This window comes from Fringilla coelebs (genome assembly GCF_963513975.1).
Source record: "Fringilla coelebs genome assembly, chromosome: 14".
Taxonomy (NCBI): Eukaryota; Metazoa; Chordata; class Aves; order Passeriformes; family Fringillidae; genus Fringilla; species Fringilla coelebs.
Window position 1 is genome coordinate 15,812,904 of NC_140040.1, and position 23,454 is coordinate 15,836,357.

The 23,454-nt window shown below is 39.7% G+C and overlaps 1 protein-coding gene across 2 annotated transcripts; it reads left to right on the forward strand.

Annotated features, from left to right (window-relative positions):
- The first annotated feature begins 3,375 nt into the window (after nucleotides 1-3,375).
- ZNF507 (zinc finger protein 507) lies at nucleotides 3,376-23,336 on the forward strand. Of its 2 annotated transcripts, XM_084214975.1 has the most exons (7): nucleotides 3,376-3,396; nucleotides 6,043-8,174; nucleotides 9,318-9,423; nucleotides 13,845-13,959; nucleotides 16,223-16,327; nucleotides 19,345-19,479; nucleotides 19,600-23,336. In XM_084214975.1, the coding sequence occupies exons 2-7, from the start codon at nucleotides 6,048-6,050 to the stop codon at nucleotides 19,961-19,963; spliced, it is 2,952 nt and encodes a 983-aa protein (XP_084071101.1). In that variant the 5' UTR covers nucleotides 3,376-3,396; nucleotides 6,043-6,047; the 3' UTR covers nucleotides 19,964-23,336. The 2 variants fall into 2 exon arrangements, with proteins under 2 accessions (XP_084071101.1, XP_084071102.1); XM_084214976.1 differs by lacking the exon at nucleotides 16,223-16,327.
- The last annotated feature ends 118 nt before the right edge of the window (nucleotides 23,337-23,454 follow it).

Genomic DNA, 23,454 nt, shown 5'->3' on the forward strand with positions numbered 1-23,454 from the left:
ATTCTTGCAAAGTTTTGTTTTCTACCATCCATTGTAGCAATGAGCTACAGAGGTTGATTACATTTATATAAGAAAAAAAAAGAAATCCAAACCCCCCTGTACCTGCTTTGAAAGTGCAACCATTATTCAACTTCCCTGAATAACTAATTAATCTAATGGTAGGAGAAGTGTATTTAAAGTGCAATTTATTTCCTTTATACTATTTATTATCCATATATGTCTATCATGTTCTATTGTATTGTCTAAATGCAGAGACACAGTGCTCATTCTTCCCTGCATAATTTCTCAGTACTCCTAACAATTCTCAATTCTGCAGGATTTTCTCTCAGAATACAATGTAGTCCTATTTCATAAACAAATAACACAGCATCATTTTTTCTTATCCATTTTCTTACCATGCTTCTCTCACTCTCTGCATTTTCCTAGATTGTGCATCACCTTTGCAAACTTCTGCATTTAGAGAGTCAAAATGTCCCTAAGGCTCCATTTCACAATTAGGGTTCCCACAATGCTGGGCTGATAAATCAAAGTACCTGTACAATACTTGTACTCCTATGTGGAAATGTGCAAATTCTTCCAAATTTTCTGAGAAACCAAACATTTCATTTTTTATGTGACAGTGAGCTGTATTTTATGCACTCTAAACTTTGTTTTTTACCCAGAAACAAGACAGCTATAAGCAGACACAGACAATATGAAACACATTCTGTTTGCCAAAAAGAATTTTAAAAACTAAATCCAGGCTTCTGTGATGCAGTTAGCTTATAAAGATAGCAGAACATTCCCTACTTGCCAATCATATTGTAATGCAATGGCAAATTCCATCTTTTTATGGTAGATCTACCTCACAATAAAGATCAACTCCAGGCTACCAAGACCTGAAACTTAGGTGAAATATTAAATTAAAATTCTCCTTCTTCTCATGCCCCTCCAAGTGCTCACACAGCACTCCTGGCAGTGCTCACCCAGGAAGGGATGCACCAGCCAAAGCCTCCCTTCCCACCAGGGCTCCATGCAAGGTTCACTTCTCTGGTACACAGAGCTACAAATCAGTTTATTTAATGCCCACTCAATACAGTCAGGGACTCCAGTTATATAATACATTATAATAATGTGAAAATTATAAAGCTTTTGGAATGGTTTGGGAACTGCCAGGCATGAAAATGTAGAAAACTCATGGGCTAAATTGGATTCTTCATTGACAATTATATAACTCATTGCTGGTACAAATCATTCATGAAAACAAGCCTAATTGTTCATTTGATGACTGAAAAGAGTTTCAAGACTGAGGCCACAAAGAATAAACAGGCACCTCATAGGAAAGCTACTACCTGTAGATTTCTGTTATTTTAAAAGTGTACACAAAAACCTCTGCACACTTTGCATGTTTTCACTTCAAGATTGCATCTTTGCTGATGTAGCTTAAAATTCACCTGATGTTTCTAGACTGTGTGTTACTCTTTTAAATTAAGCTTATAATGTTTACCATAAAACTCATGCCACCGACATTCTGTACATATTTACAGTACTTAGGAAGCAATTTGGTATAAACTTTTACAAAAACATCAACATTCTGAACATATTATCCCCAAACCAAGAGCTTCATCTCTACTGCTCAGGGAAAGGTGCCTTATCCAGATTTCATTTGGTTTCATGTCTCCTTCAACTTGAAAGCAATGAAAATGAAAAATAGGAAAATAGCTTTGTGAGTTAAGAAGCTTTTCAAATTAATGTAAAAGTGTAAAATCTAAATCTTTCTTTTGGTACAATCATACTTGCCCAGAGAATGAAATCTTTAACTTAGTCCAGGTTTAATTACAACAAAGAAGAATAAGAGAGTCTATGGAGATGATATTTTTAATTCAGATCTATCAGATCCTAGCATATTTTGATTGGAAAAAGGAGGGTGAGAGTCCTGCATGTACAAGAGTGATTCAATTCAGCTGACTGGTTAATTAACCTATGACATATACACACGTGGAAACAAAGCTTTTAAAGGAACAGGGTACACAAAAAATAATCATTTTCTATGAAAAGATTCTACTTAATATGGCAGAAAAGGCTGAAACAAGTAGCCATGATTATTATTACTACCTTTGACACTGTAAATACTATACAGCCTAAAGTTTTACCTTTATTTTTTTAAATTAAATGCATTTAATAGGTGTTAAGAAGATAGGCTGTGCCCTTGCACTTTCCTGACAGCAATTTATTTTTTTATAAAAAAGTCTTATCAAAGGCTTACTAATTTTTTTTACCAAGTCAGAGATTGTAGGATATTACTTGAATTGTCTTAAACTTTATATAATTAAACAGGGCCTCATAATTCAAGGAGTCAAAGGAAAGAAGTAAAATTAGAGATGCCTATTGAAAGGATGGTCAAATCCACCTCTTGAGTAATACATGATTTTAGACAATATTTTAGAAAGATCATATACTTCAAAAAGACCATATGTCTATGAAGCAATATACAATCATTAACAAAAAGTTCAATCATTGCAAAAAGTTCCTACAATTTTACCAGATCGCTCCAAATCCAAATCTCACATCACCACGCCTCAATCTCCATTCTGGAAATGAAGACTGGATTTTACCTGCCATTACCCAGACACTTTTGAAATCACTTTTGAAGCTCACGATTCCCCTGACTGTTCAGTCTACATGAAATATCTCACAAATTCACCGCATGTACCACACCTGGTACCTAGCTGCCAAGGCAGCCCCTGACATGCAGTGTATATGTAAAACTCTCCATTTCTGCCCACTTCAAACTGCTAAACCTTCTTGACAGCTTTACACTCAAAACGTGGAGGTTGGGGAGTTTTTAACTACAGGTGTTTACCATCGAAAACCGTGCTGGGAAAAATAACAGTTCTTGGGAGACTCTGCGGTTTTTGGAGCTTGTGGCGCTGCCAGCGTGGCCCTGGCTCGGGGATGTGGAGGGTGCTGGGCTGCACCGGCCGGAGCGGTCCCCAGAGGAGCTGCGGGGAGCGCCCCGAGCCCGAGGGAGCCCTCAGGGAGAGCCCGGAGCCCCTCTGAGCCCTCAGGCAGCGCCCGAGCCCGAGCCCGAGCGAGCCGCAGCGGCACCGGCCAGCGCGGGGCTCGGGGACAGCAGGGCTGCGACACTGCCCTGCCGGGAGGGGACACACCGTCCTGGCTCACACTCGGCACGGTGACACTGTCACACACACATACACTCCTGCCCGCGTCACCCCGGCACGGTGACACTGTCACACACACCCCCTCCTGTCCCGTGTCCCCCGGCCCTGTCTCGGTCCCTGTCCCTCCCCGTCCCCATGGTAACGGGAGGCGGCGCCCCCCGCCGGTCACCTGACACGGGCCCGCGGGTCACGTGATAGGGGCTCCATCGTCGCCATCTTGAAGCGGTGGCCGGAGGTGAGGCTAACCGGGCTTTCTCCGTTATTGCCGGCGAACGGCGGCGCGGCGCGGCCCGGGGCCCGCGGGCGGCAACGGCGGCGGCGGGCGGGCGGCGGCGGGCGGCCGGGCGCCAGGGAGGGCGCCAGGCGCGGCGGCGGCGGGCCGGCCCCGCGGCGCCGCGCCGCAGCCCATGTGCGGAGCCGCGGGCGGCAGCGGCTCCCGGCGGCGCCTTCCCGGGCCCGGGGCTGCCTCCGTTCGCTCTTCTCCCCTCCCCTCCTTTCCTCACCCCTCCTCGCCGCCCCGGCGGGCCGCCTCCTCGCTGCTCTCGGCCGCAGTGGCGCCGCTGCCCCACGGCCGGAGCGCTGCCGGAGCGGCGCCCGCGGGCACGGAGCGGGGCGGGCAGCGCGGCTCGGCCGCCCCGGTGAGGGTGGCCGGCCGGCCGGCGAGTTTCCCTGCCCTCGGGGGCCGCGATACCATCGCACCGCCCTCTGCGAGACGGGTTGTGCGAAGCGTGCTCGGCTCTTCCTGCCCTGGAGGCGTTCGCCCTGCCCGGCCGCGCTCGGCCCGCGGGGTTGGGCTGGGCTGGAACCGGCAGCTCGGAGGCATTTGGCTCGGGGCTGCATCTTCCCTCCGCGTCCTTTTGGCAGCCCCAGACAATGCTTTTTAATTACTGTGTAGGTGGTTTGGACAGCGCTCTCAGGCACGTGTGACTCTTGGGGCTGGTCCTGTGCAGGGACACGAGCTGGACTCGATGATCCTTGTGGGTCCCTTCCAACTTTCTCTGTGATAATTTGTGTACAGGTCTTACCATCCTTCTAAAAACCAAAGCCTGCAACAGTAAGCATTAAACTTTAAGCGAAGAGTGACATAACGCATATATACTGTAGCTATGCGTGTGGTAATGGGGATCAGCTCCAAGCATCCCAAATAATCCAGGTGAAGGTCCTCTCTCTGTTTTCCTTTTTGACATAGCAGCAGTGCATGGCAGCATATTTCTTTTATGATCTTCTATCACGGATTTTTCCTCCTAGTTGTTATGCTGTTTTCAGCTGGAGAAAATATTTTCCTATTTAGAATTACTTAAAAAGTTTTAAAAGTACCAAGGGTAATTTAAGGTAACATCAATTTTCCTTAAGTCATTTTCAATTTGAAAATATTTCAAGTACACTTTACTCCTTTGAGCATTTCATTAAATCTGCATTCAGGAGAAAAAGCAGGTTTGTTCACTTTTCACAATGGTTTTGAAACACGTTACAGGCATGAAACAAACACCCCAGAGTGTTTTTATATAACTGAATTAGGGTTTTCAAATAATAGTTTTCAGCTTGAAGTATTTAACATGATACTAAAAAATTAACATTGCTTACATTGATAGCTCTGATGATAACCTGAATTGTAAGTTGAATGGCAGATGAAGGTAATTTATGTAGTTCTGCCTAGAATTTTTCTGTAGTGGGAAAGGGACACCACAGACCCTGCTCTCATGTGTCTGTGCATTATAATGCTCTACACTAAATCCACAAGTAGAAATTAGTTTTCATGGGTTTTTAGGAGCAGTTCTGGAAATTCTTTTTTGGCCTCTGTATCTTTCTTGAAAAAAAAAAATCCACATGATACTTGGCATAAGTTTTCAAGGATGGCTGATAAATATCCCTCATCTCTTTATGTTCTCAGTTTTATTTGTAGAATATAGAAACTTTGTATAAAATGTGTGTATATGTAGGGGCACTTGAATTGGTTGTTCCTAGACATTTTTAGAGAAGTGAATTGGAATGTAAGACCTTTTGTCCAGCTCCTTCACCCGCCACCCCACAGCTCTGCCCACATCACAAAGTATGTTTTCATGTACATTTTTGTATATTGGCTTCTAATTTGACCTCAAACACTGCACATTATTGCCTGTGGTTTATGGTTTGATATTTTTAAAGGTGGAGTAATTGAAAATAGTAACTGCTTGTAGCTTCCCCTCAAAACAGAAAAGAAATGCTCTTTATAACTTTAGTACCATTTGATTTTCCCTGCAATTAAGAAGTTGTAGCTGCAATTAGTGAGTTTTCTAGAAAATGACATTTATAATGAGAAGTATGATTTGACATTTGAATGGTCTTTAAAATAGTCATAGTGAAATGACTAATGCAAGTAAATGACAGAATTGCTTTCTTTTAACATTTCAAGGAAAAAACCTGCTTATTTTTGTAAACTATATTGTTGCAAATTGTCATTTGCTTTAGGAGCATCAATGCATCAAAGTACATTAGGAATATATTTTCATATCCTACCATGCTTTTAAACATCAATATACCAGTTACTGTCAATTGGTATTTTAATGTTTAGCATTGAAATGTATAGTGCTTGTAAGGAAAAAGAGAATAGCTGTAACACTGTTCTTCTGCTTATATCTGATAATACTTGTCTTACCCTTGTAGAACTTGGAGGAAGCCTGTTGGAGGCTCTCTTGGAATTATTCTCTTCAGCTGTATTGAAAAGCATCCACTAAATGTCCCCAATATCTTTGGCTATTTCTGTAGCCATTCTGAAAATTTTTATTAGTTTAGTGGAATTGGGCTTCCGTGTTTGGTAGAGAGAGCAATGTAAATAGTACTGGGCTGTGTTTTCATTATTGTGCAGGTATAAATTTTTATTTTATGACCCCCATTCTCCTAGGTATTATGGAAGAAGGAAGCAGCATTGCAGTATTGATGCCAAATATTGGGGAGCAGGAGGCTGTGCTGATTTCTGAAACAATCATTGGCCCAACACTGCAGAGCAGCGAAGACCAGAGAAAATGTAAAACTGACCCCCTGATCCACGTTATCCAGAAGCTGAGCAAAATAGTTGAAAGTGAGAAGTCACAAAGGTGCCTTTTAATCGGGAAGAAACGTTCCCATGCCGACGCTTCTGCGCAGGCCTTGGACGCAGCTGAGCTCTGCGAAATCCCAGCTAAAGCCATCGAGCTCTCTGTGATTGCTACTAAAAAGACTGAAGAGTTGCAAGCAGATTATATTGTGACTGAATGTCTTCCACCAAGCAAAAAAAAGGTGACGTGCTACCAATGTGGTCTCTGTAATTTTCTATCGCCTTCGCTTTTAACTCTACAAGAACATATAAAACAACACGGGCAGAAAAATGAAGTGATATTAATGTGCTCAGAATGTCATTTTGCCTCCAAAAGCCAAGAAGAACTTGAATCCCACTTCCAAAATCACCACGAGAACAGTGGTAAAAACAGCATCCAGACAAAAGTGCAGCAGTGTGTCAATGTCACAAGTTCGTTTCTGCAAGGGCCAGTGGAAGGAAGTGTCAAATCAGGGACTGATCAGACAGGAAATGTGGAATGTAAGGATCCAGCTCAGTCTGCTCCTGTGCCTGAAATGGGTAGGAGGAAGTGGTACACCTACGAGCAGTATGGCATGTACAGGTGTTTAATTTGCAGGTACACCTGCGGTCAGCAGAGGATGTTGAAAACACACGCCTGGAAACACGCGGGGGAGGTTGATTGCTCCTACCCCATCTTTGAGGAAGAAAATGAAACCGCCAGCTTGTCAGAGACAGTTGTAACTCACACACCTCAGAGTGTGGATACAGTTGTCCTCTCTTTGGAAAACAGTGAACTTGATATCCATACTGAGCCTTCTCTTCAGCTTCAGATTTGCAATTCTGAGCAGCTGTCGTGTAAATCGCCCGTAGGAACAAATGTAAAAGAGGAAGAGATATTAAGTGAGTCCGTGGTGCATTCTCCTACTACAGAGGTTGTAGAGGAGACTGTATCAGATACAGAAACAGACAATATGATAACTGACAGCCTGCTTTCATCAGCACAGAAAATCATCAGTTGTAGTCCAAATAAAAAGGGTCACGTTAATGTCATAGTAGAGCGTTTGCCAGGTGCTGAAGAAAGTGTTTTACAAAAGCCATTCTTAATGAACACTGACATTGAAACAGAAAAAAAATTGATCTCAGAGGAGTCCTCTGTTACCTGTGAAGAACCTGCTGAAGTTTATCATTCAGATGCAATTCAAGAAGTAATAATAGAATGGAATAACACCGAGAAGAAAGATAACGAATTAAGCGCTAATAAAAATGTAACAGCTGACGAAAATGTGCCTCCTGCACGAAGGAGGACAAATTCAGAGTCATTGAGACTGCACTCCTTAGCGGCAGAAGCTCTTGTTACAATGCCAATCAGAGCTGCAGAATTGACACGGTCCAGCCTCAGGGCTCTGACTGGAGAAGATGCTGCGAGTGCAGGTGCAGGACAGGGAGGAGCTGATGGCCCGTGCATGGCTCATTCTAAAGTGGTGTCCTCACTTAAGGATCCTTCAGAGGAGTTCGGTGGCTTAAACCAAAGCGAATGTGCGATAGTTGAGATAAAGAAAGACAGACCGGAGTTATCAGAAGCGCCAATTAAAATGGGCATCAGTATGTCACTGCTCACCGTCATTGAAAAACTGAAGGAGAGGACAGACCAGAACGCCTCCGACGATGACATCCTGAAAGAGCTCCAGGACAACGCGCAGTGCCAGAGCGGCGCCGAGGCGGCCGTGGCGGGGAGCAGCCTGGTGGAGTTCATCCCCAGCGCCGAGCGGCCGTACCGCTGCCGCCTGTGCCACTACAGCAGCGGCAACAAGGGCTACATCAAGCAGCACCTGCGCGTGCACCGCCAGCGCCAGCCCTACCAGTGCCCCATCTGCGAGCACATCGCCGGCGACAGCAAGGGCCTGGAGAGCCACATGATCAACCACTGCAAAGCTCGCATGTACCAGTGCAAGCAGTGCGAGGAGTCCTTCCACTACAAGGTAGAGCTCTTCCCCGTGCCTCTCTGGAATCCCTAAATAGCCTCTTTCGCTGCTTTCTTAATAACTGGTGATCCCTCTTTCTAACTTATTTCAGTCTGACATCCTGGCTTCGTTGTAATTACCATTAGGGATTATTGCCAGCAGCACGTGCTGAATATACAGTTCAACTGTAATTATTCTGCTTTACTCACTGAAATAACCTTGCTTCCTCACATAACTTTTTTTCCTGAGGATTATCTTATGGACATAATAATACAGTGTTGTTTTTCTGCCCACACATAGCAACTGCAGGAAGAAATGGAAACATCAAAGAACTTAATAGCTGAAATTTTAAAAGAATGCTGAAACATGCCTTCCTCTTGTGAGTGTGGCAGTTGGGGGTAACATTGAAGCAGAAATTTTTTTATTTTTTCTGCTGTTTTGTTGCTCTGGATGTTCTGTATAACTTAGATATGAAAGATTACATACCAGAGCAGAATAATACATTTCTGTCATTTTCCTAATTGCTATTTTAAGCATTAGTGAGTGAGTTCCTATGCACTCAGCTCAGTACTCAGGAATACAGAACAGATTGCATCAGTACCCAGCTGTACAGCTGAACCTCTTGGAAGCATTGGTCATGCAAATTGTCCCATATTTATTGTCATTTAGTCCTAGTTTGAAAAAATATACAGGTAGGGTAGCAAAAGGCTCTCTTTTCTTTCTCCTCCCCAAGCAAGTAGAAACAGGACTGGTGTATTCTTAAGTCAGTATGCAATATGAAAATTGACGTAATTTTCACACACACAAGCCTCTAATCTCATACTGCTTTTGGAGGACAGTAATTTTGGAGGAAGAACTGTGGCCACTTGTCTGTGGCAATGGGGAAAGAAGGAAATCTATTTTCTAAAAAAACACAAATCATAGAATCCTCTCAGTCACTTTTACCAGTCCTTTATGTTACTAATCCATGATATTTACTTGTTTTGTTTGTAGTAAAATTACCTAAGGGATAATCTGTATATCTGTTAACATGCATTTCATGCCAGTTGTCATTAAAGCTTGAGTAGCAATGTCACAGATGATTGCAATATCCCAAGTCTGTGTGTTTGTCACTGTATGTTTGTAGTGTATTTTTTAACATTAGGAACTGGTTTTTTTCAGAGCCAGCTGCGAAATCATGAAAGAGAACAACACAGTCTTCCAGATCTCCTCTCTACAGCCACAGCTAACAAACTAATAGTTTCCAACGAAGCAGATGATAGAGAAGGTACTGTTTATATTTACACTTGAAATTACAAAGACTCACTCATAACATTACTTGTTTGCTGTATTTGTGGAACTGGTTTTAAGATCTCTTGTGCTGAAATGCTTTCATGCCTGTTCATAACCTTAAATGTATGTTCTTTCCAGAGGGCAGAATTTACCATAGTCAGTCTTGAGGTGGTGTTTATTGTTAGCTGATATATTTTTAGCCCCAGTAATTAAACCCTTCTTGTGACTAACAACTTATATGCAATATTATTCTGGATTTTTAAGAAGAAAATTTTTTTTTCTTCCTTTCTTCAACAGCTGTAGTATTTTCTAAATGACCTAAACAAAACAAAGCCTTTTTTTTAAAACTCACCATGGTAATGTAGTTTACTGTCAGCATATGCATACAATGCCATCCCTTCTGAGTTTAGAAATTTCTGTTTAACTATGGTAATGCCCAAAATGAGTCGTTTAGTTTAGCCCTAGCAAGGCAAATGTAAGACATTCTAGATATGCAACTTGTATCTGTAAGAGTTGCCTGGGTAACAGTAGGTATGTATTTTCATAGAGACATTGAATGGTTTGGGCTGGAAAGGACTTAAAGGCTCCTCTCTTTCCAAGCCCTGCCATGGGCAGGGACAGCTCCCACTAGACCTGGTTGCTTAGAGCCTCATGTTTGTTTAACTGTGTATCTGTTTCTAATTTAATAGGGTTTGTTTGCAAAACATAAACAGAAACAAAAGAGCAAAACAAAAACAAACCCAACAAACTCTTGAGGCATTAAGGTAATCAAATAGGGTAAAAAAATAACCAAATTCTGAAGTTTAGGAGAAAATGTGGCCTTAAAATCCCTTGTGTGTCCTGGAAAGCTGCTATGCATCATTGCAGTGTGAATGCATCCTCTTCTCTGTTGAGTTACAGCTACTGAAAATATTTACAGCATTTTTATTTTGAAGGCAAGACTGTAATTATTAGCATTTTGCAATTTTAGAGCATTATGGATAAATACTAGTAATTAGATAGTCTCTGAACAACTGTGAGCTGAAGTATTCCCATTTTGTGCACAAAGCTCTTTTCTGTCCTATCTGTGCTCTCTCGTTTATTTAGACAGCAAAATGTGCACTCTAATAGTACTTAGGTTGCTGTGGTAATTTCTGGGTTCTACTCTTTCCTCTACAGCTGCTCAGTGAGTGCAGAAGTTGTTGAAATTGATGCAATTTCTTGTGAAAAAAGGCACTGACCAGCAGGAGCCAGGGTGGATGGGCAGTGGTTTGCCCAAAACAACTTGGTACATGTCAGACCAGAGCTCCCAGCTTTGCTTTCTGCTCTCTCAGCTCACACTGCCTCCTTTTCTGGCCTTCAGTATATGAGTTAAAAGTTAATTACCTTCTCAACCTCAGGTAGAATGACCCTTCCCGGCTCCTTTTTGCTCTCATCAATGCAGAAAGCATTTAAATTCAGGAAATTGATCTGTACTGCTCAGTACATTTCAGGACCTAAGCCTGAGAGAGCCATTCAAAGCCAGGGGGAGACAAGGAAATGGCCAGGGAGGGTCTGCTGGCAGTGGGAATGTTCCCTGTTACATACTGGGGGTTTTCTGCAGGAGCAGTAGCATAAATGTTTTAATGGGGGTGATAGGAAATAAAACGTTGTTACTTTAGTAAGTTACAAATATCTACAAGCACTGCTTGGACTGTTACTTCTGATGGTGTTTTGTGTGCTGTAAACCAGTGTTCCTAAAGATGTCCTGATACAGGAATAACTACCTTGCAATGCCTGAAAGTGTCAGGTTTGGAGAAATACTGCACTTTTTGAGCTCAGCTCCTGGTAATGTGAAAATCAATAGTCCTATCTGCTTTTGAAATTAGTATGTTTAATGATGTTGTCTTACAGTTTATATCCTGATTTTGTAATTTGACTTTCGTGAAAGGGAAGCCCCTGTTCAAGAAATCTGCCTGCTTTCAATTAATTTAGAAATGTTTTCATAAATATTTTTTTTTTATTATTACATTATACGAGTGTTCCAGCCATGCACTTTAATTGTTTACCCCACATGAAATTTAGTAATGTGGCTTGAATGAAAACAGTTCTCCTTTTAAACTTTTATTAACTCATACTGTGGAATGCTTAAATTATTTCAGAACCAATTTATAATCAAATTGCAGCACCACTGCAGTACAGCAATCTCATGTCAAACAGATGTCATCCCTATAAAGCGACACAAAACAAAGAAGTTTATGGCATAGCATCTGTTTATGTGAAAGATGCCTGAGCTGGAACAGTTTCATTTCTTGTTTATGAAATGGTTAGTCCTAAAAGTCTCTTTATTCATCATGGTTGTACAATAAATTAAAAGGAGCATTATGACACTAGATATGATCAGACTGTAAATGTCTAATAATGAAGGAATAGGGTAATAAGCAGCATTACAGGAGCACCTGTTACTGCAGCAAAGATCTGTCATTTCCATATTCACTTGTAGGAGACCTGATCTTCAAAGCAAAACAGGCCCCAGACCCACAAGAAATAAACCAGCTGAGGGGATGAGGGACACAAGTGCTATTTTGTAACAGCAAGAGATTATGTGATGTATTGTAATTTATGTGCATTTTCTGGAAGGAATAAAGTAGTGATTGGTATAAATAATTGCTCCTAAGTGTGTGCTGCTGGGTGTGAGCATCTTAGAACTATGCTGTAGCTAATATGTTTGCATAATGCTTTAAAAATCTCATTAGATACTGTTGGTTTTAAACTGCCTGCCCACTGAAATACCAAATTTGTAAGAGAAAATACATTTGGAAGCAGTTCATTCTAAAGCTGCAGAATTTAAGATGGAAAACCCCTTCAAGCAGAGCACAGCCCCTGCTCTCCCATGGATCTGCAGCCCAGTCAGTGTCCTTGATCCACTTGAGGTCTCCTACATGAATGTGTTTTCATAAAAGAATAATGCAAAAATATAAATTCCAAAGTCTTCAAGTAAATAATCAGAATTGTTCTGATAATTTTTACATTAAATGAAAAATTAATAAATTTTGAGCATTTTGTAGGAAAAATTCCAATATATTTTGCTTTAAGGTTGACTTGCAAAGAGTGCCTGCTGTGTATTATGTCCATATTTTTTCTTATAAGAATGCTAAAGAGTGAGAACTGTGTCATGTTTTTAAATGAAATATAGGAAATATATTTTTGGTTATCTTGGTACACACAGAAATATTGCAATTTTATTTCACTATCTTTGCATTCAGACTGCTATTTTATTTCATGTGATATACTATATATTCTTCACAATAACCCTCTGAGGTTATCAGCCTTACCCAATTACTTTGCATCTTGAACCAAAAGTGCTAAATTTTGGAGTGAAAGTTTGATTAGTTTTAATTTTTCCTTACTATTGAAGCTCTGTGACTGTATTCATCAGAATAATATATTTGGAACCCTTTTGGCATAATTAATTGTCTGCCTGTGGGAAAAGAAATGTCTCTTTAAAAAAAGAGTTTTACCATCATGACTCTTAATTGTTTTGATAATGAGAAAATTCAGCCTAAAAAAAATTGCATCAGGTGCAGCATGATAGGCTGGTATGGGAAAATTACCTGCATAAAAAATGCCATCCCTCTTCCCAAAGGTTGATATCTTACCCCAAATCAGTCCCATTATTCAGTGAGGGAACAGGAACAGGGCTGTTAAAGTGTACACACTCACATCTCAGAAATATTCCAACTGTGCACTGGTGGGTACACATTTCCCTGTGTAAGGAGTCATTAGCCTTTGTCTCTGCAACCATTAATTTTTTAAGAGTCTTTTTCATTCTGGAAGGAAAAAATTACTTTTGTTACAATTGCTTTTTGGTAATTTGGATAAGTTCCAAATTATTTATTAAGACATCTGGTCAATATCTATTTTTTTTATCATCTCCTATCTTTCAGAACATGTGACTGTATGTTGGATGATGAAAAGGATTTAGAGGCTTTGGGAGGTCTTTTGCTTTTCTTTTCTGTATTTGTCAGTTTGAAACTCATCCATTCTCAATCCCAGTCTTTTCCTTTGATTTGATGCATTCTGCAAAGCACTGAAACTGCTGGGTTCAGCAGTCCCACATATTATCACCTTTTGCTGTAACACAGGACTTCACCCAACTGCAGGGAGAAGGAAAATGTCCACATAGAAAAAAAGAATGTGTTGTCTAAAATTTTAATAATTTCTGTAGATGGCAGGGCAAATGCAGAAAAGTATGGTAAAATAAACCATACCTTTATTACCTCTGTGTCTGCTGTCTTATGTAATACTTTAAAAGTATTAAATATTTATCAACATTCAAAACTATTACTTTAAAATGCAAATTCGTGTTTCATAATTCATTTGTGATGAAATTATAATCTGAGAATTCCTTACAACGCTGAGTGCAGCTCTCTAAAATCATGGATTTTGTTCCAATAGGAAGCAAGTCTTCAGCCCAGAAGCTGTTCAGGTGTGATGTCTGTGACTACACGAGCACAACGTACGTGGGTGTGCGCAATCACCGCCGCATCCACAGCTCGGACAAGCCCTACAGGTGAGTGCCTGCCTCAGCCTGCCAGGCCACTGAGCTGCTCGTGCCCTTGGCAGAGGGGCTGGCAAAGAGCTGCAGTTACACTCTTGTACTGCAAGTTACTCAAGGAGACAAACTTACTGGCTGACTCAAACTATGTAATTAAGATTTGCTAATTTTTCCAGAATGCATCTTTTGCTATGGCAGTCTTCTGCCTTTTTTCAGTTTGAAGCGTTCACATGTGGAGAGGAAGATAATTCTGTTATAATACTGGACTTTGGCCAACAGTAATAATATATTTCTCAAAACCCTTGCACACCTAACTTCATTTTTGGATTTGCTTTATTGCAAAACCTTCTCCATTGTCATATTACTGCTTTATACATCAGCTGCTACAGAGTGTGGAAAAATTCTGCGCTTCTCACCAAGTGCCTCATCTTTTTCACTAGTTTCTGACAATAGTAACATACTCACTTAGGATCATATTTTGTAAGGTTTCTACAAGGGTATCATATGGATTTTTATAGGAACTTGGGTACCTAAAATCACATGTAATGCTACTGCTGAGGTCCCCAGCAAAAAAAATAAATCCTGCATTTTCCTATTGGTTGCTGCATAAATTCCCCCAAATTGAATCTGTGCTTATACAGTGTGGATCTCTGTCCCTCTCTAGTGGCTAGAAAATAGATCTGAGTCAATAGATTTTTTGAACAGATATTTAATGTAAACTCCTGTCTTTAGTGTAAATTCTGAGAACTCAACACCTTGAAAGGCTGAGCCAAGCCAGGGACTTTCTCTTTTGGCTAAACAAACCCTGAAGACATGCTGTATTTTGATTTGTGCATTATAACGATATCCCATAACATGAGCAAAAATTCACAAGATGTTTACTCAGAGACCAAGTGTGGAATACAAATAGATTGTTTTCTCCTCAGAACCTTCACTGTTACTATTATTTATTACTTAGTGAGGTTGGAGGAACAGATACTGTAGAGTGTCTTGTATGTGGTAGTTTTCAAATTGGTGTTAGCAGTCTGTTTTGATTTAGGAACCCTTGGAAATTTTCCATTGGTGATACAGACTGCTGCATACTAAATACAAACCGACCCATCTGCCTTGCTTCTCTTATTATTTTTTCATAAACCCCTTAGACAAATCTGAAAACCTGGCAGGATACTTGAGCCACATCTGAAAATCATAATGATCCAGTATTTATGGTATTTCTCCTTCTGAAGCATGAAATCCTCAAGCCTTCCATGGTATCAAAGAGCAACCTATTACATTGCTGCCTTTTTGAGAACTGTAAACATATTTTATATTTGTTTTACAAAACTTGCTGGAAACTAAGGTGTTGAGCCTTAAAGGGTATGTTTTTGTAGATTTGATATGTTCTGGATTTTAGTACTGCACAATTATATCCTTTCAAAAATATAGTGAGTATTCTCAGGCTAAGTATGCAGCAGTCTCAAACTGTTTCACACTATAGAACAGACTTTATAACTGGACATTTTACCATTTCAAAAAAAAAGAAACACTGAAAGTTCAAACAAATATATAAGAATTTTAGCTGAACTTGATGGTTTCTGTTTTAATATGGTAGATACAGGAAGGTTGTGTGGTAGTATATTGGTATTTATGAATAACAAGGAATTTGTGTAATACTTTGGGATCTAAATCCGTGGATCTGAATTTAGATCCAGACTGTTCTATGTGTTGGTTTTATTCAAAGATACTGTGACAGAAGTAAAAAAAAGAAAAATTTGAATGGCATGAAGTGACATGCTTAGGGCATTTAAATCTGAATATGTTGATCTTGTCACTGACTTCTTTTTCAGCAATAAAGCCCTGAAACTTGGTGTTTTATTTCTGGTTAGGCTTTTACAATGTCATGAGAACATTGCTGGTGCATTAAGTAGAGCACATAATCTCCCCTGCAGCTCTTAGGGTCACATTGTGCCTTTGGAAGGGCTGCACCCAGCCACCTGCATCCTCACCTCCCTTGCTCTTAGTGCTGCTTACCCACACCAGGAGAGGGGCACGACAGACACTTCAGGAAGAAGCATAATCTGTAAGCCTAGTGATGCTTGCTGAGAGGTGGAGGCTTTTTTGGGCTGCAAAAGATTCTCACTGCCCAACAGCAGGTTAATGTCATACCTTGGAGTTCTGTAAATATGGTTAGTCCTCAGCTGCAGCCTTTCTAGGCACCTTTGCATTCTGGTAGCTGCTGGGGTTTGGAGCAGTGCCAGCAGTGAATGGGCAGATCAGTCACTTGTTGTTGTCTCTTCAGATGTCGCGTGTGTGACTTCGCCACCACAAATATGAATAGCTTGAAGTGCCACATGAGGCAGCACCCCCAGGAGCATCAGGCAGTGCAGCTCTTGGAACAGTTCAAGTATGTAACGGGCTCACCTGGCAAAAGCTCTGACACTGGGGGTCTTGTTACATTAAAGCAGTGTTCAGATCCTGTTCCCTTCCCTCCTTGAGACATTCTTTGGTCCACAGAGTTGTCTGGGGTTTTTTGATGGATTTGCCATGGCATTCCCAGGCCATGCTTCTGCTGGCTGATTAAACATGTCCATGACTTCCCTCTGGGACACTGTTCAACCTTTCCTTTCCAGACTGTGGTGGTTGCACCCAACTGGCTATTGCAAGTAGTTTCTGGGCCGTGTTAATTACCTAAGCATGCCTGGAGTTGTTAGGAGATTGTATGAGCCAAAACCATGTCATGGCACTTCCAACATTTAATATTATAGACAGGTAAATTCCAGTATCCAGCAATGTTCCCTGGCTTTCTTTAGTATCTCAGTCTAGGCACAGCCTTTGCATGTACATGTCAGTTGGAATCCAGGTTGGCATCACCTAGTTAAGATTTCATATGAATAGCCATAAAGGGATGAGTGTCCCTTACAGTCTGTTCATAGATATGGGTGGTCTACAGATATATGAGAAAGTTGGTACAAATGTGTGTAATTGCCTACTACTAATTTGTAACAAAAAATAGAAATTGGGAAGGGAAAAGAAAGAAAATCAGGAATATTCTGAATATTTCTTAGTGGAAGATTTTAAGGGCAATATGAAAAGTCTAAATAAAGCTACACTCATATAGAGGTTTCTTCTCAAGAAAAGCTGCTTCTACAATTTAAAGTACTTCCACTGCATTTTTCCCAAATGTTCCTAGAAGCATTAAGTTGTATTTGCTCAGCTGTCATAATTCCACAGTATTGCTCCTGGTATTACCATGGATTACTGGAAACCTCCACACTTTGGTCCCTGATCCCCAAGGAATTAGTCTATCCAAAGCTGCAAGAGAATTGTTTCCTCAGTGTATCAATGTAGACTACACCTGAACAATGAAGCTTAATATTTCAGCACAAATCAAGCAGTAGGGCAGGTCATGCTATGGTATTGAAAGGCTTCTGCTCCTAAACTCAGTGGTAAATAATTTTGTTTCTCTGACAAAGTTGCATATACTGTAAGTATATGATCATTAACTGTAGTGCAGCATACTAAAAGCTGTTGGAGTTTCTGTGTCTGATTTGAACTGTATGCTAAAATAATCAACAGTATTTGCCTCAAAAGATACTATTCTCAGCAAAATAAATTTTATTAGTAAATCATCTGAGCAAATTAATGAGCTTCAAAAAATGAGAGTATTTTAAAGGGACTAAAAATGGACACTGGGCTGTGGCTTCATTTACTGTGTTTCCAAATCACTGACCAAGCAGTGTTAGTGGCACAGAAAATCATATGTATGGTGAGACTAGTGGGCACATTAAATGAAATTAAGATTATTTGTTGATCTTTGTGTCTTACAAAAAAATTATTTTGGCCTAATTTTATTTATAAATTAACTTTAAGGTCTGCCTTTTACCTAATTATATATTTTGTAACAGCCTCATTAGAGATATTAGGATTCCCAATCTGAGAATAGACTCACCTATCTTTGAAAGCATCCATTTTCTTTGTAAGGCTCCAAATTAGAAGGAAAAGAGACAAATAGGATCCTAGAGAAGAGTGAGCTAGAAGGACACACCCATTGTTCCCCAGCAGGACAGAATTACCTTGCTCCATAAGCAAGGTAATGTACTGTGCTTTCACCTCACTTGGGAGATTTGTGCTGTTCTCTGCAATCTTCTGCTGAGCAGAAGTTCTTTTCTGTGTATGATTATTTGCAGAGCATTTAAGGACTATACCCTATTGTCATTAAGAAAACCTTACTGAATTGTAGTGTATAATGTGGTTTCATGTAGGCCTTCTTGTGTTTCCAGGTTACATTTCTGAAAAGGTCTTAAAAATTTACAAAAACTGACTTGCATTGTGGTAGTTTTAACAAACTCATCGTAGTAACACACTGGGATCCCATTGCTTGAGCAGAGCTGCATTCCTAGTTATAATTTATTAGCACAAGGTCACCTTCAGTTGATTCTGATCTTTTCCATGGGATTTGGGGAACTGAAGCCTTCCCAAGTAGCAGGCAGCTGAGCAAAATAGCTTTTTTATCCAAAAGACAAAAAGACAGATCCTGCTCTGAAGTGATGTCATGCAGTATCACTCACTCCTTCATGCTGAGGTAACTTAATTTTTCATCTTAAAAACACATAAAGAACCTCCTCTGATCTATATTCGTGCATGAAAAGGGTTACACAGGATTTGATCAGTCTTGGGTTATTTCTGTCCATAAATATACACTACATCTCCCTGTCAATAGGATTTATTCTTTAAGGTTTAGTTCTTTACTGCATAAGATGGTGTTTTACAGGGTAGTAAAAGATTTAGTCTTGTGGTACTGGAGCTGATGGAAAACTCTGGAGAAAATGATCATCTATCTGAATCCTGATCTGTGAATCTATTCAAAATCTGACACTGCCCTCAGCAACCTGCTGATCCTGCTTGAGGGGCTGGATTGGACTGTGCAACCTCAACAGGTCCCTTCCAACTTCAACAACTCTGTGCTCCTTAATAAACTAATACCTGCTATACCAGGAAAGACTTACTTAGTTCAATTGACATAATTAGTGCTAATTACACAGTTCCTGCTTGGTTCAGAGCAGTGGCAGAGAGAGCTCACCACCTCCCTGCCAGATGCCCTGTTTCTGCACTCAGCAGAAGTACTGCATTTCTGCAGTGTTTACACAGTTTTATCAGGCCAAACAGATAGGATTTCAATTCAGTTGTGTAGGAAATTTTTTTAAAAATTAGAATGTTCTCAGATCCTAAAAATAGTCTTATATTTCAGGATGAAACTTTGCAAACTAACGTGACCCAGTTATGAAACTGAAAATGGGACTAAGAAGAAGGTTCACATGGCTCTATCTGCTTACTCATCCTTTTGGAAGAACTAAACCATTACTAAAATAATAAAATTTGGCCTTGAAATGTTTCTCTTTTTCCTTCTCCATTTTCCCCCAGATGTTCTCTCTGTGGATATGTATGTAGCCATCCTCCATCCCTGAAGTCCCACATGTGGAAACATGCAAGTGACCAAAATTATAACTATGAACAAGTGAACAAAGCTATTAATGATGCAATTTCACAAAGCAGTAGGTATGTCTGTCAAGCCCTATTATCTTTCAAAAGACCCAACCCTGACCCTAAATAAAGTTCCCATCTAAAAGCAACAGCTGTATATTTTAATATTTGTTTTGGTTTTTATTATTATTTCAGGTTTCAAGGACAACTCACTGACAAAACCTTATTAGAAGGCGCAGATGAAAGTACAGTACCTATACTAGGAAGTTCAGATAACCTGGTGTCTTTTACAGAGTCCATTAACCAGACTACAAATGAAATTTCAGGTTCTGATGAAAATGAAAAGCCTACCTTGATGAATACCTCATGTAGTCTAGAAAAGAACTCCACTCTACCCCATCTTGGCACAGAATACTGTGTTCTTCTCTTCTGCTGCTGCATTTGTGGTTTTGAGTCTACCAACAAAGAAAATCTGCTGGATCATATGAAAGAACATGAGGGTGAAATCATAAACATCATTCTAAACAAGGACCACAGCACGACTCAGAATACAAACTAGGTGAAGCAGTAAGTTAAGAGAGAATTTCCTAGAGTGAATATTTTCTTTTTTTGCTAATTTTTGCCTGAGAAACTTGCTAAAGAGAAGAATTGCAAGCAAAACTTGATTTCTCATCCTGAGTTCTTGTTTCAGTCAGAGTACAGTGTTTGAACCAGGGACTGATGAATCATTTAAGAGATAAATACAAGGTGTGGAGAACAGAACGATCCATTTTAACCTGTTACTTCTTTATATGGTGCCAAGAATGTAGGATTGTTGGGTTTTTTCGTTTCCTGTCAGGTACTAGTCAGTAATAATGCATTAGCACAGTACTTTAAAACCCAAAGGTGTGAAAGCTTTGAATCACTTGAAAAGCTTTTTTCTTCCTCCCTCTTTGTTGTTTTCCAAGTAATTCAGCAAAGAAGGTTTTTACCCTCTTTTTTCAAAGATGATCTGGCAGCTGATCAGATAGAACTGTTACAGTGTGATCTGGTAAGCCCTCCTGCCTGGAAGGTGGGGAGAGGGGAGGTGGGCCAGGGCATGTGTGTGTTGTATTCACACACAGGAGTTCCATTTTTCCCAGTCTATTTTTAAGGCTTTACAAACTCCCAAGTCATTTTCCAACAAAGACTGCCATCCTTTTTATTGATTTACAGCAGCAGGAGTTGAAGGGCCTAGAAGCATTCTGTTAAAAACTATTTGTTTGATTGGATCCTAACTACAAAACTGCTATCTTTTCAACTAAGGGTGTAACAGATTATTTTTATAACAATAACCTGGGTTTTTTTCATGGTTTTCTTGACACGTTCAGACGATTTATTTTTTAAAAAAAGCTTATAATGACACTTTCCATTTTTGGTGATTATTTTGCAGTATGGATGAGCAATGTTTTTAATGAGAACAAGATATTAACAATAATTGCCACAAAGTGACATAGATGAAATCTATGTAGATTCCAAAAGATGTAGGTGAGCACACATTGGGATTTTCAGAAACGCCTACGTGCTTTGGCAATCTTTGAAATGCCACTGGCTGGCCAAATTTCCCACTTGTCTGTCAGAGCTGTAACTGTAGAAATAATGAGCTGAAAGATAATTTTCCTGTAGAAAATCATATTTAAAAAAAGAAATGGCAAACAATGTCTTAAGCCAAAACTGTATCCAGTCGCTTACTGAATAAATTTTACTAGTGCCTATAGTGTGGATTGATAAAGGGAATTAGAAATTATTTTGTTGTCTAAGAAACACATAGAAATCTCATCCTTTTAAAACCTTCAGCTTTTAAAATTACAGTGTGGAGGGATTTTTTGTGTGTTGTTTTTACAGTTACAGCAGTTGGCAGTAGAAGATACTCATCTGTATATCAATGTGGAATATTATTGCACTGGCTAGTTTCCTGGCAACTTTGTTGAGGTTATTGATTAAGGTGGCTACTTAATTTCTTTGAAACATTCATTAAGTGTAGTATCACTTCCAAAGAAGCCCTTTGGCAGCCAGATTTAAACTTCCTGGTTCAGGCATGTATTCCTGCTTCTAATGAATGGCAGATGCACAGCAGCTTGCCTAGTGCTGACACGGGCATGCAGTGACCTGATCTTTAGTAGCTCAGTATTTATAAAGTTCCTTACTCTTAGGAAAAACAGTGGTTGCTGGTTCCTTTATTTACACCCTCCTGGCAGCAGAAATCAGTTGCAGCTGTAAATGTGAGGCTGGCACATGGAGTGTCTGTATTGTGCTAGCACTGCCTGGAAGTGGCAACCAGGAAAAGAAAACAGTAACAGAAGTCACAGCTTCATGAAGCAGCACAAAATGTAGAGGCCAGGGTAAAAGCACTAAGACTTCAAGTGTATTTGATACTTGTTTTCAAGAAATTTCCTCCATTTGACTTCTTCTTTTGGGTTAAATAGGTATTATTTTGTTTATAAATTAGATAGCAGAAAGTACACATATGACTTGAAGAATTAGTCAGAATATAAGGTCAAAGCATTTTTGTGTTCAATTTTTGAGATACTTTAAATACGTATTTGAAGTTAATTATACATTATTTTCAGTTAATAGTTATTTTTCATATTCCTACAGTTGGATTTTACATTTGAAAAACACATTATTTATTTACATGATCCCAAATTCCAGAGGAGATAATGAACTTTAAATGGGATATTCATATTGTCTTACTGACACTGCTGTTATACCTTCAGTGTAGAATTAATGTGAAAATACTACATCATCTGGAATATATCTCAAATTTCTCACTCAGAAGTCCCATTTGTTTGAAAAATTAAAGCACAGTGAGATTGCTAGTAATGCTAAACTACCAGTCAGTATTCACAGAAACAATATTTACCACACTGTTATTTTTGTGTAATTCTGTTAAAGTTGCTCAGCTAGTGAAAGATAAAAAAGGAAAAACTTGCATTCATAAGCTAAAAAGGAGATGGCAATGAACCAAAATTTCAGAAGCCAATAACCTTGAATGCAGAAGAACAGCTCTGGTGTGTGTGGAAGGCACACGAGCAGCGTTCTGTGCAGTGCACCAGGAATCAGTGTCACAGATTCCTGAGCAGGATGTGGCTGTTCACAGTTGTTCTTTGCCATCTTGTTGCTCTGTTCTTTTTGACCATGTGTTCCTGTAAAACAGAAGGCTACTTGCCTCTAAAAACCATTATCAGTCCTGACAAATGCCAACAAAGAATTCTTTCCCATATGCACAGAGATTTACTTTTTTTAGCTGTCTCCATGCTGCTTGCAATTAGTTACCCACTCACGATTCCCAGGGACTTTGTCAGAAGTCCTGCATGTGAAATAATTATAGACTTAGTTTTTCTGAAAGCAAATTGTTTCTCAGGTTACCTGCTTTCCAGAGTGTATGGCTGGCCTGGTTGCATGTTTTGTAAGGGGTTTTAAGCACATTTCGGAGTCATTGACACTGCAAATTTCCCCTTTCTTTGAGCTTTTAAACTATTTTTGTCTCTGGTCACAGCACTAGCAGGTGATCAGCTATTCACGTGCTGTTTGTTTAAATTAGATCTTATTCTGTGATACAAACTGTACCTTGCAGCTTTGTTTGCAATGCCTGTACTTCCACTAAAGAGCAAACTTCATTCATACTTGGCTGTACTGAAAAATGGGTGCATATTTCATCTTCCTGATTTATGCTTGACCTGGAAAAATAGAGTGGGATTCAGTCAGAGTTATTGTATTTTCCTCTTTCATAAGCACTTATTTAATCATTTGAAGAAATGTACAGTTGGTGCTCAAAGTAACATTTGTTAAGATATATTTAATAGAAATTTACATTTGCATTTGATATTCATGGACATGGGTACATGTATTTTTTTAAGAAAAGGTATTGTAACACTATGGCACTGCTTTTATAGCCAAAGTATAAAAAAATTTAGAAAACTGACATGTAAAGACTGCAGTTAATTCTGATACTGTATCTTATTAAATAGGATGAGTTTTGTTTTATAAAGTTATCCAGCACATTAAGCTGCATGCCTTAAGCTCTCTCTA

Bases quoted from the DNA above. Each gene is read 5' to 3' on its own strand.
- ZNF507 (XM_084214975.1), top strand. From the start codon at position 6,048: ATGGAAGAAGGAAGCAGCATTGCAGTATTGATGCCAAATATTGGGGAG. The intron at 9,424-13,844 runs GTACTGTTTATA...TTGTTCCAATAG, and splicing joins CGAAGCAGATGATAGAGAAG to GAAGCAAGTCTTCAGCCCAG. The intron at 13,960-16,222 runs GTGAGTGCCTGC...TTGTCTCTTCAG, and splicing joins AGCTCGGACAAGCCCTACAG to ATGTCGCGTGTGTGACTTCG.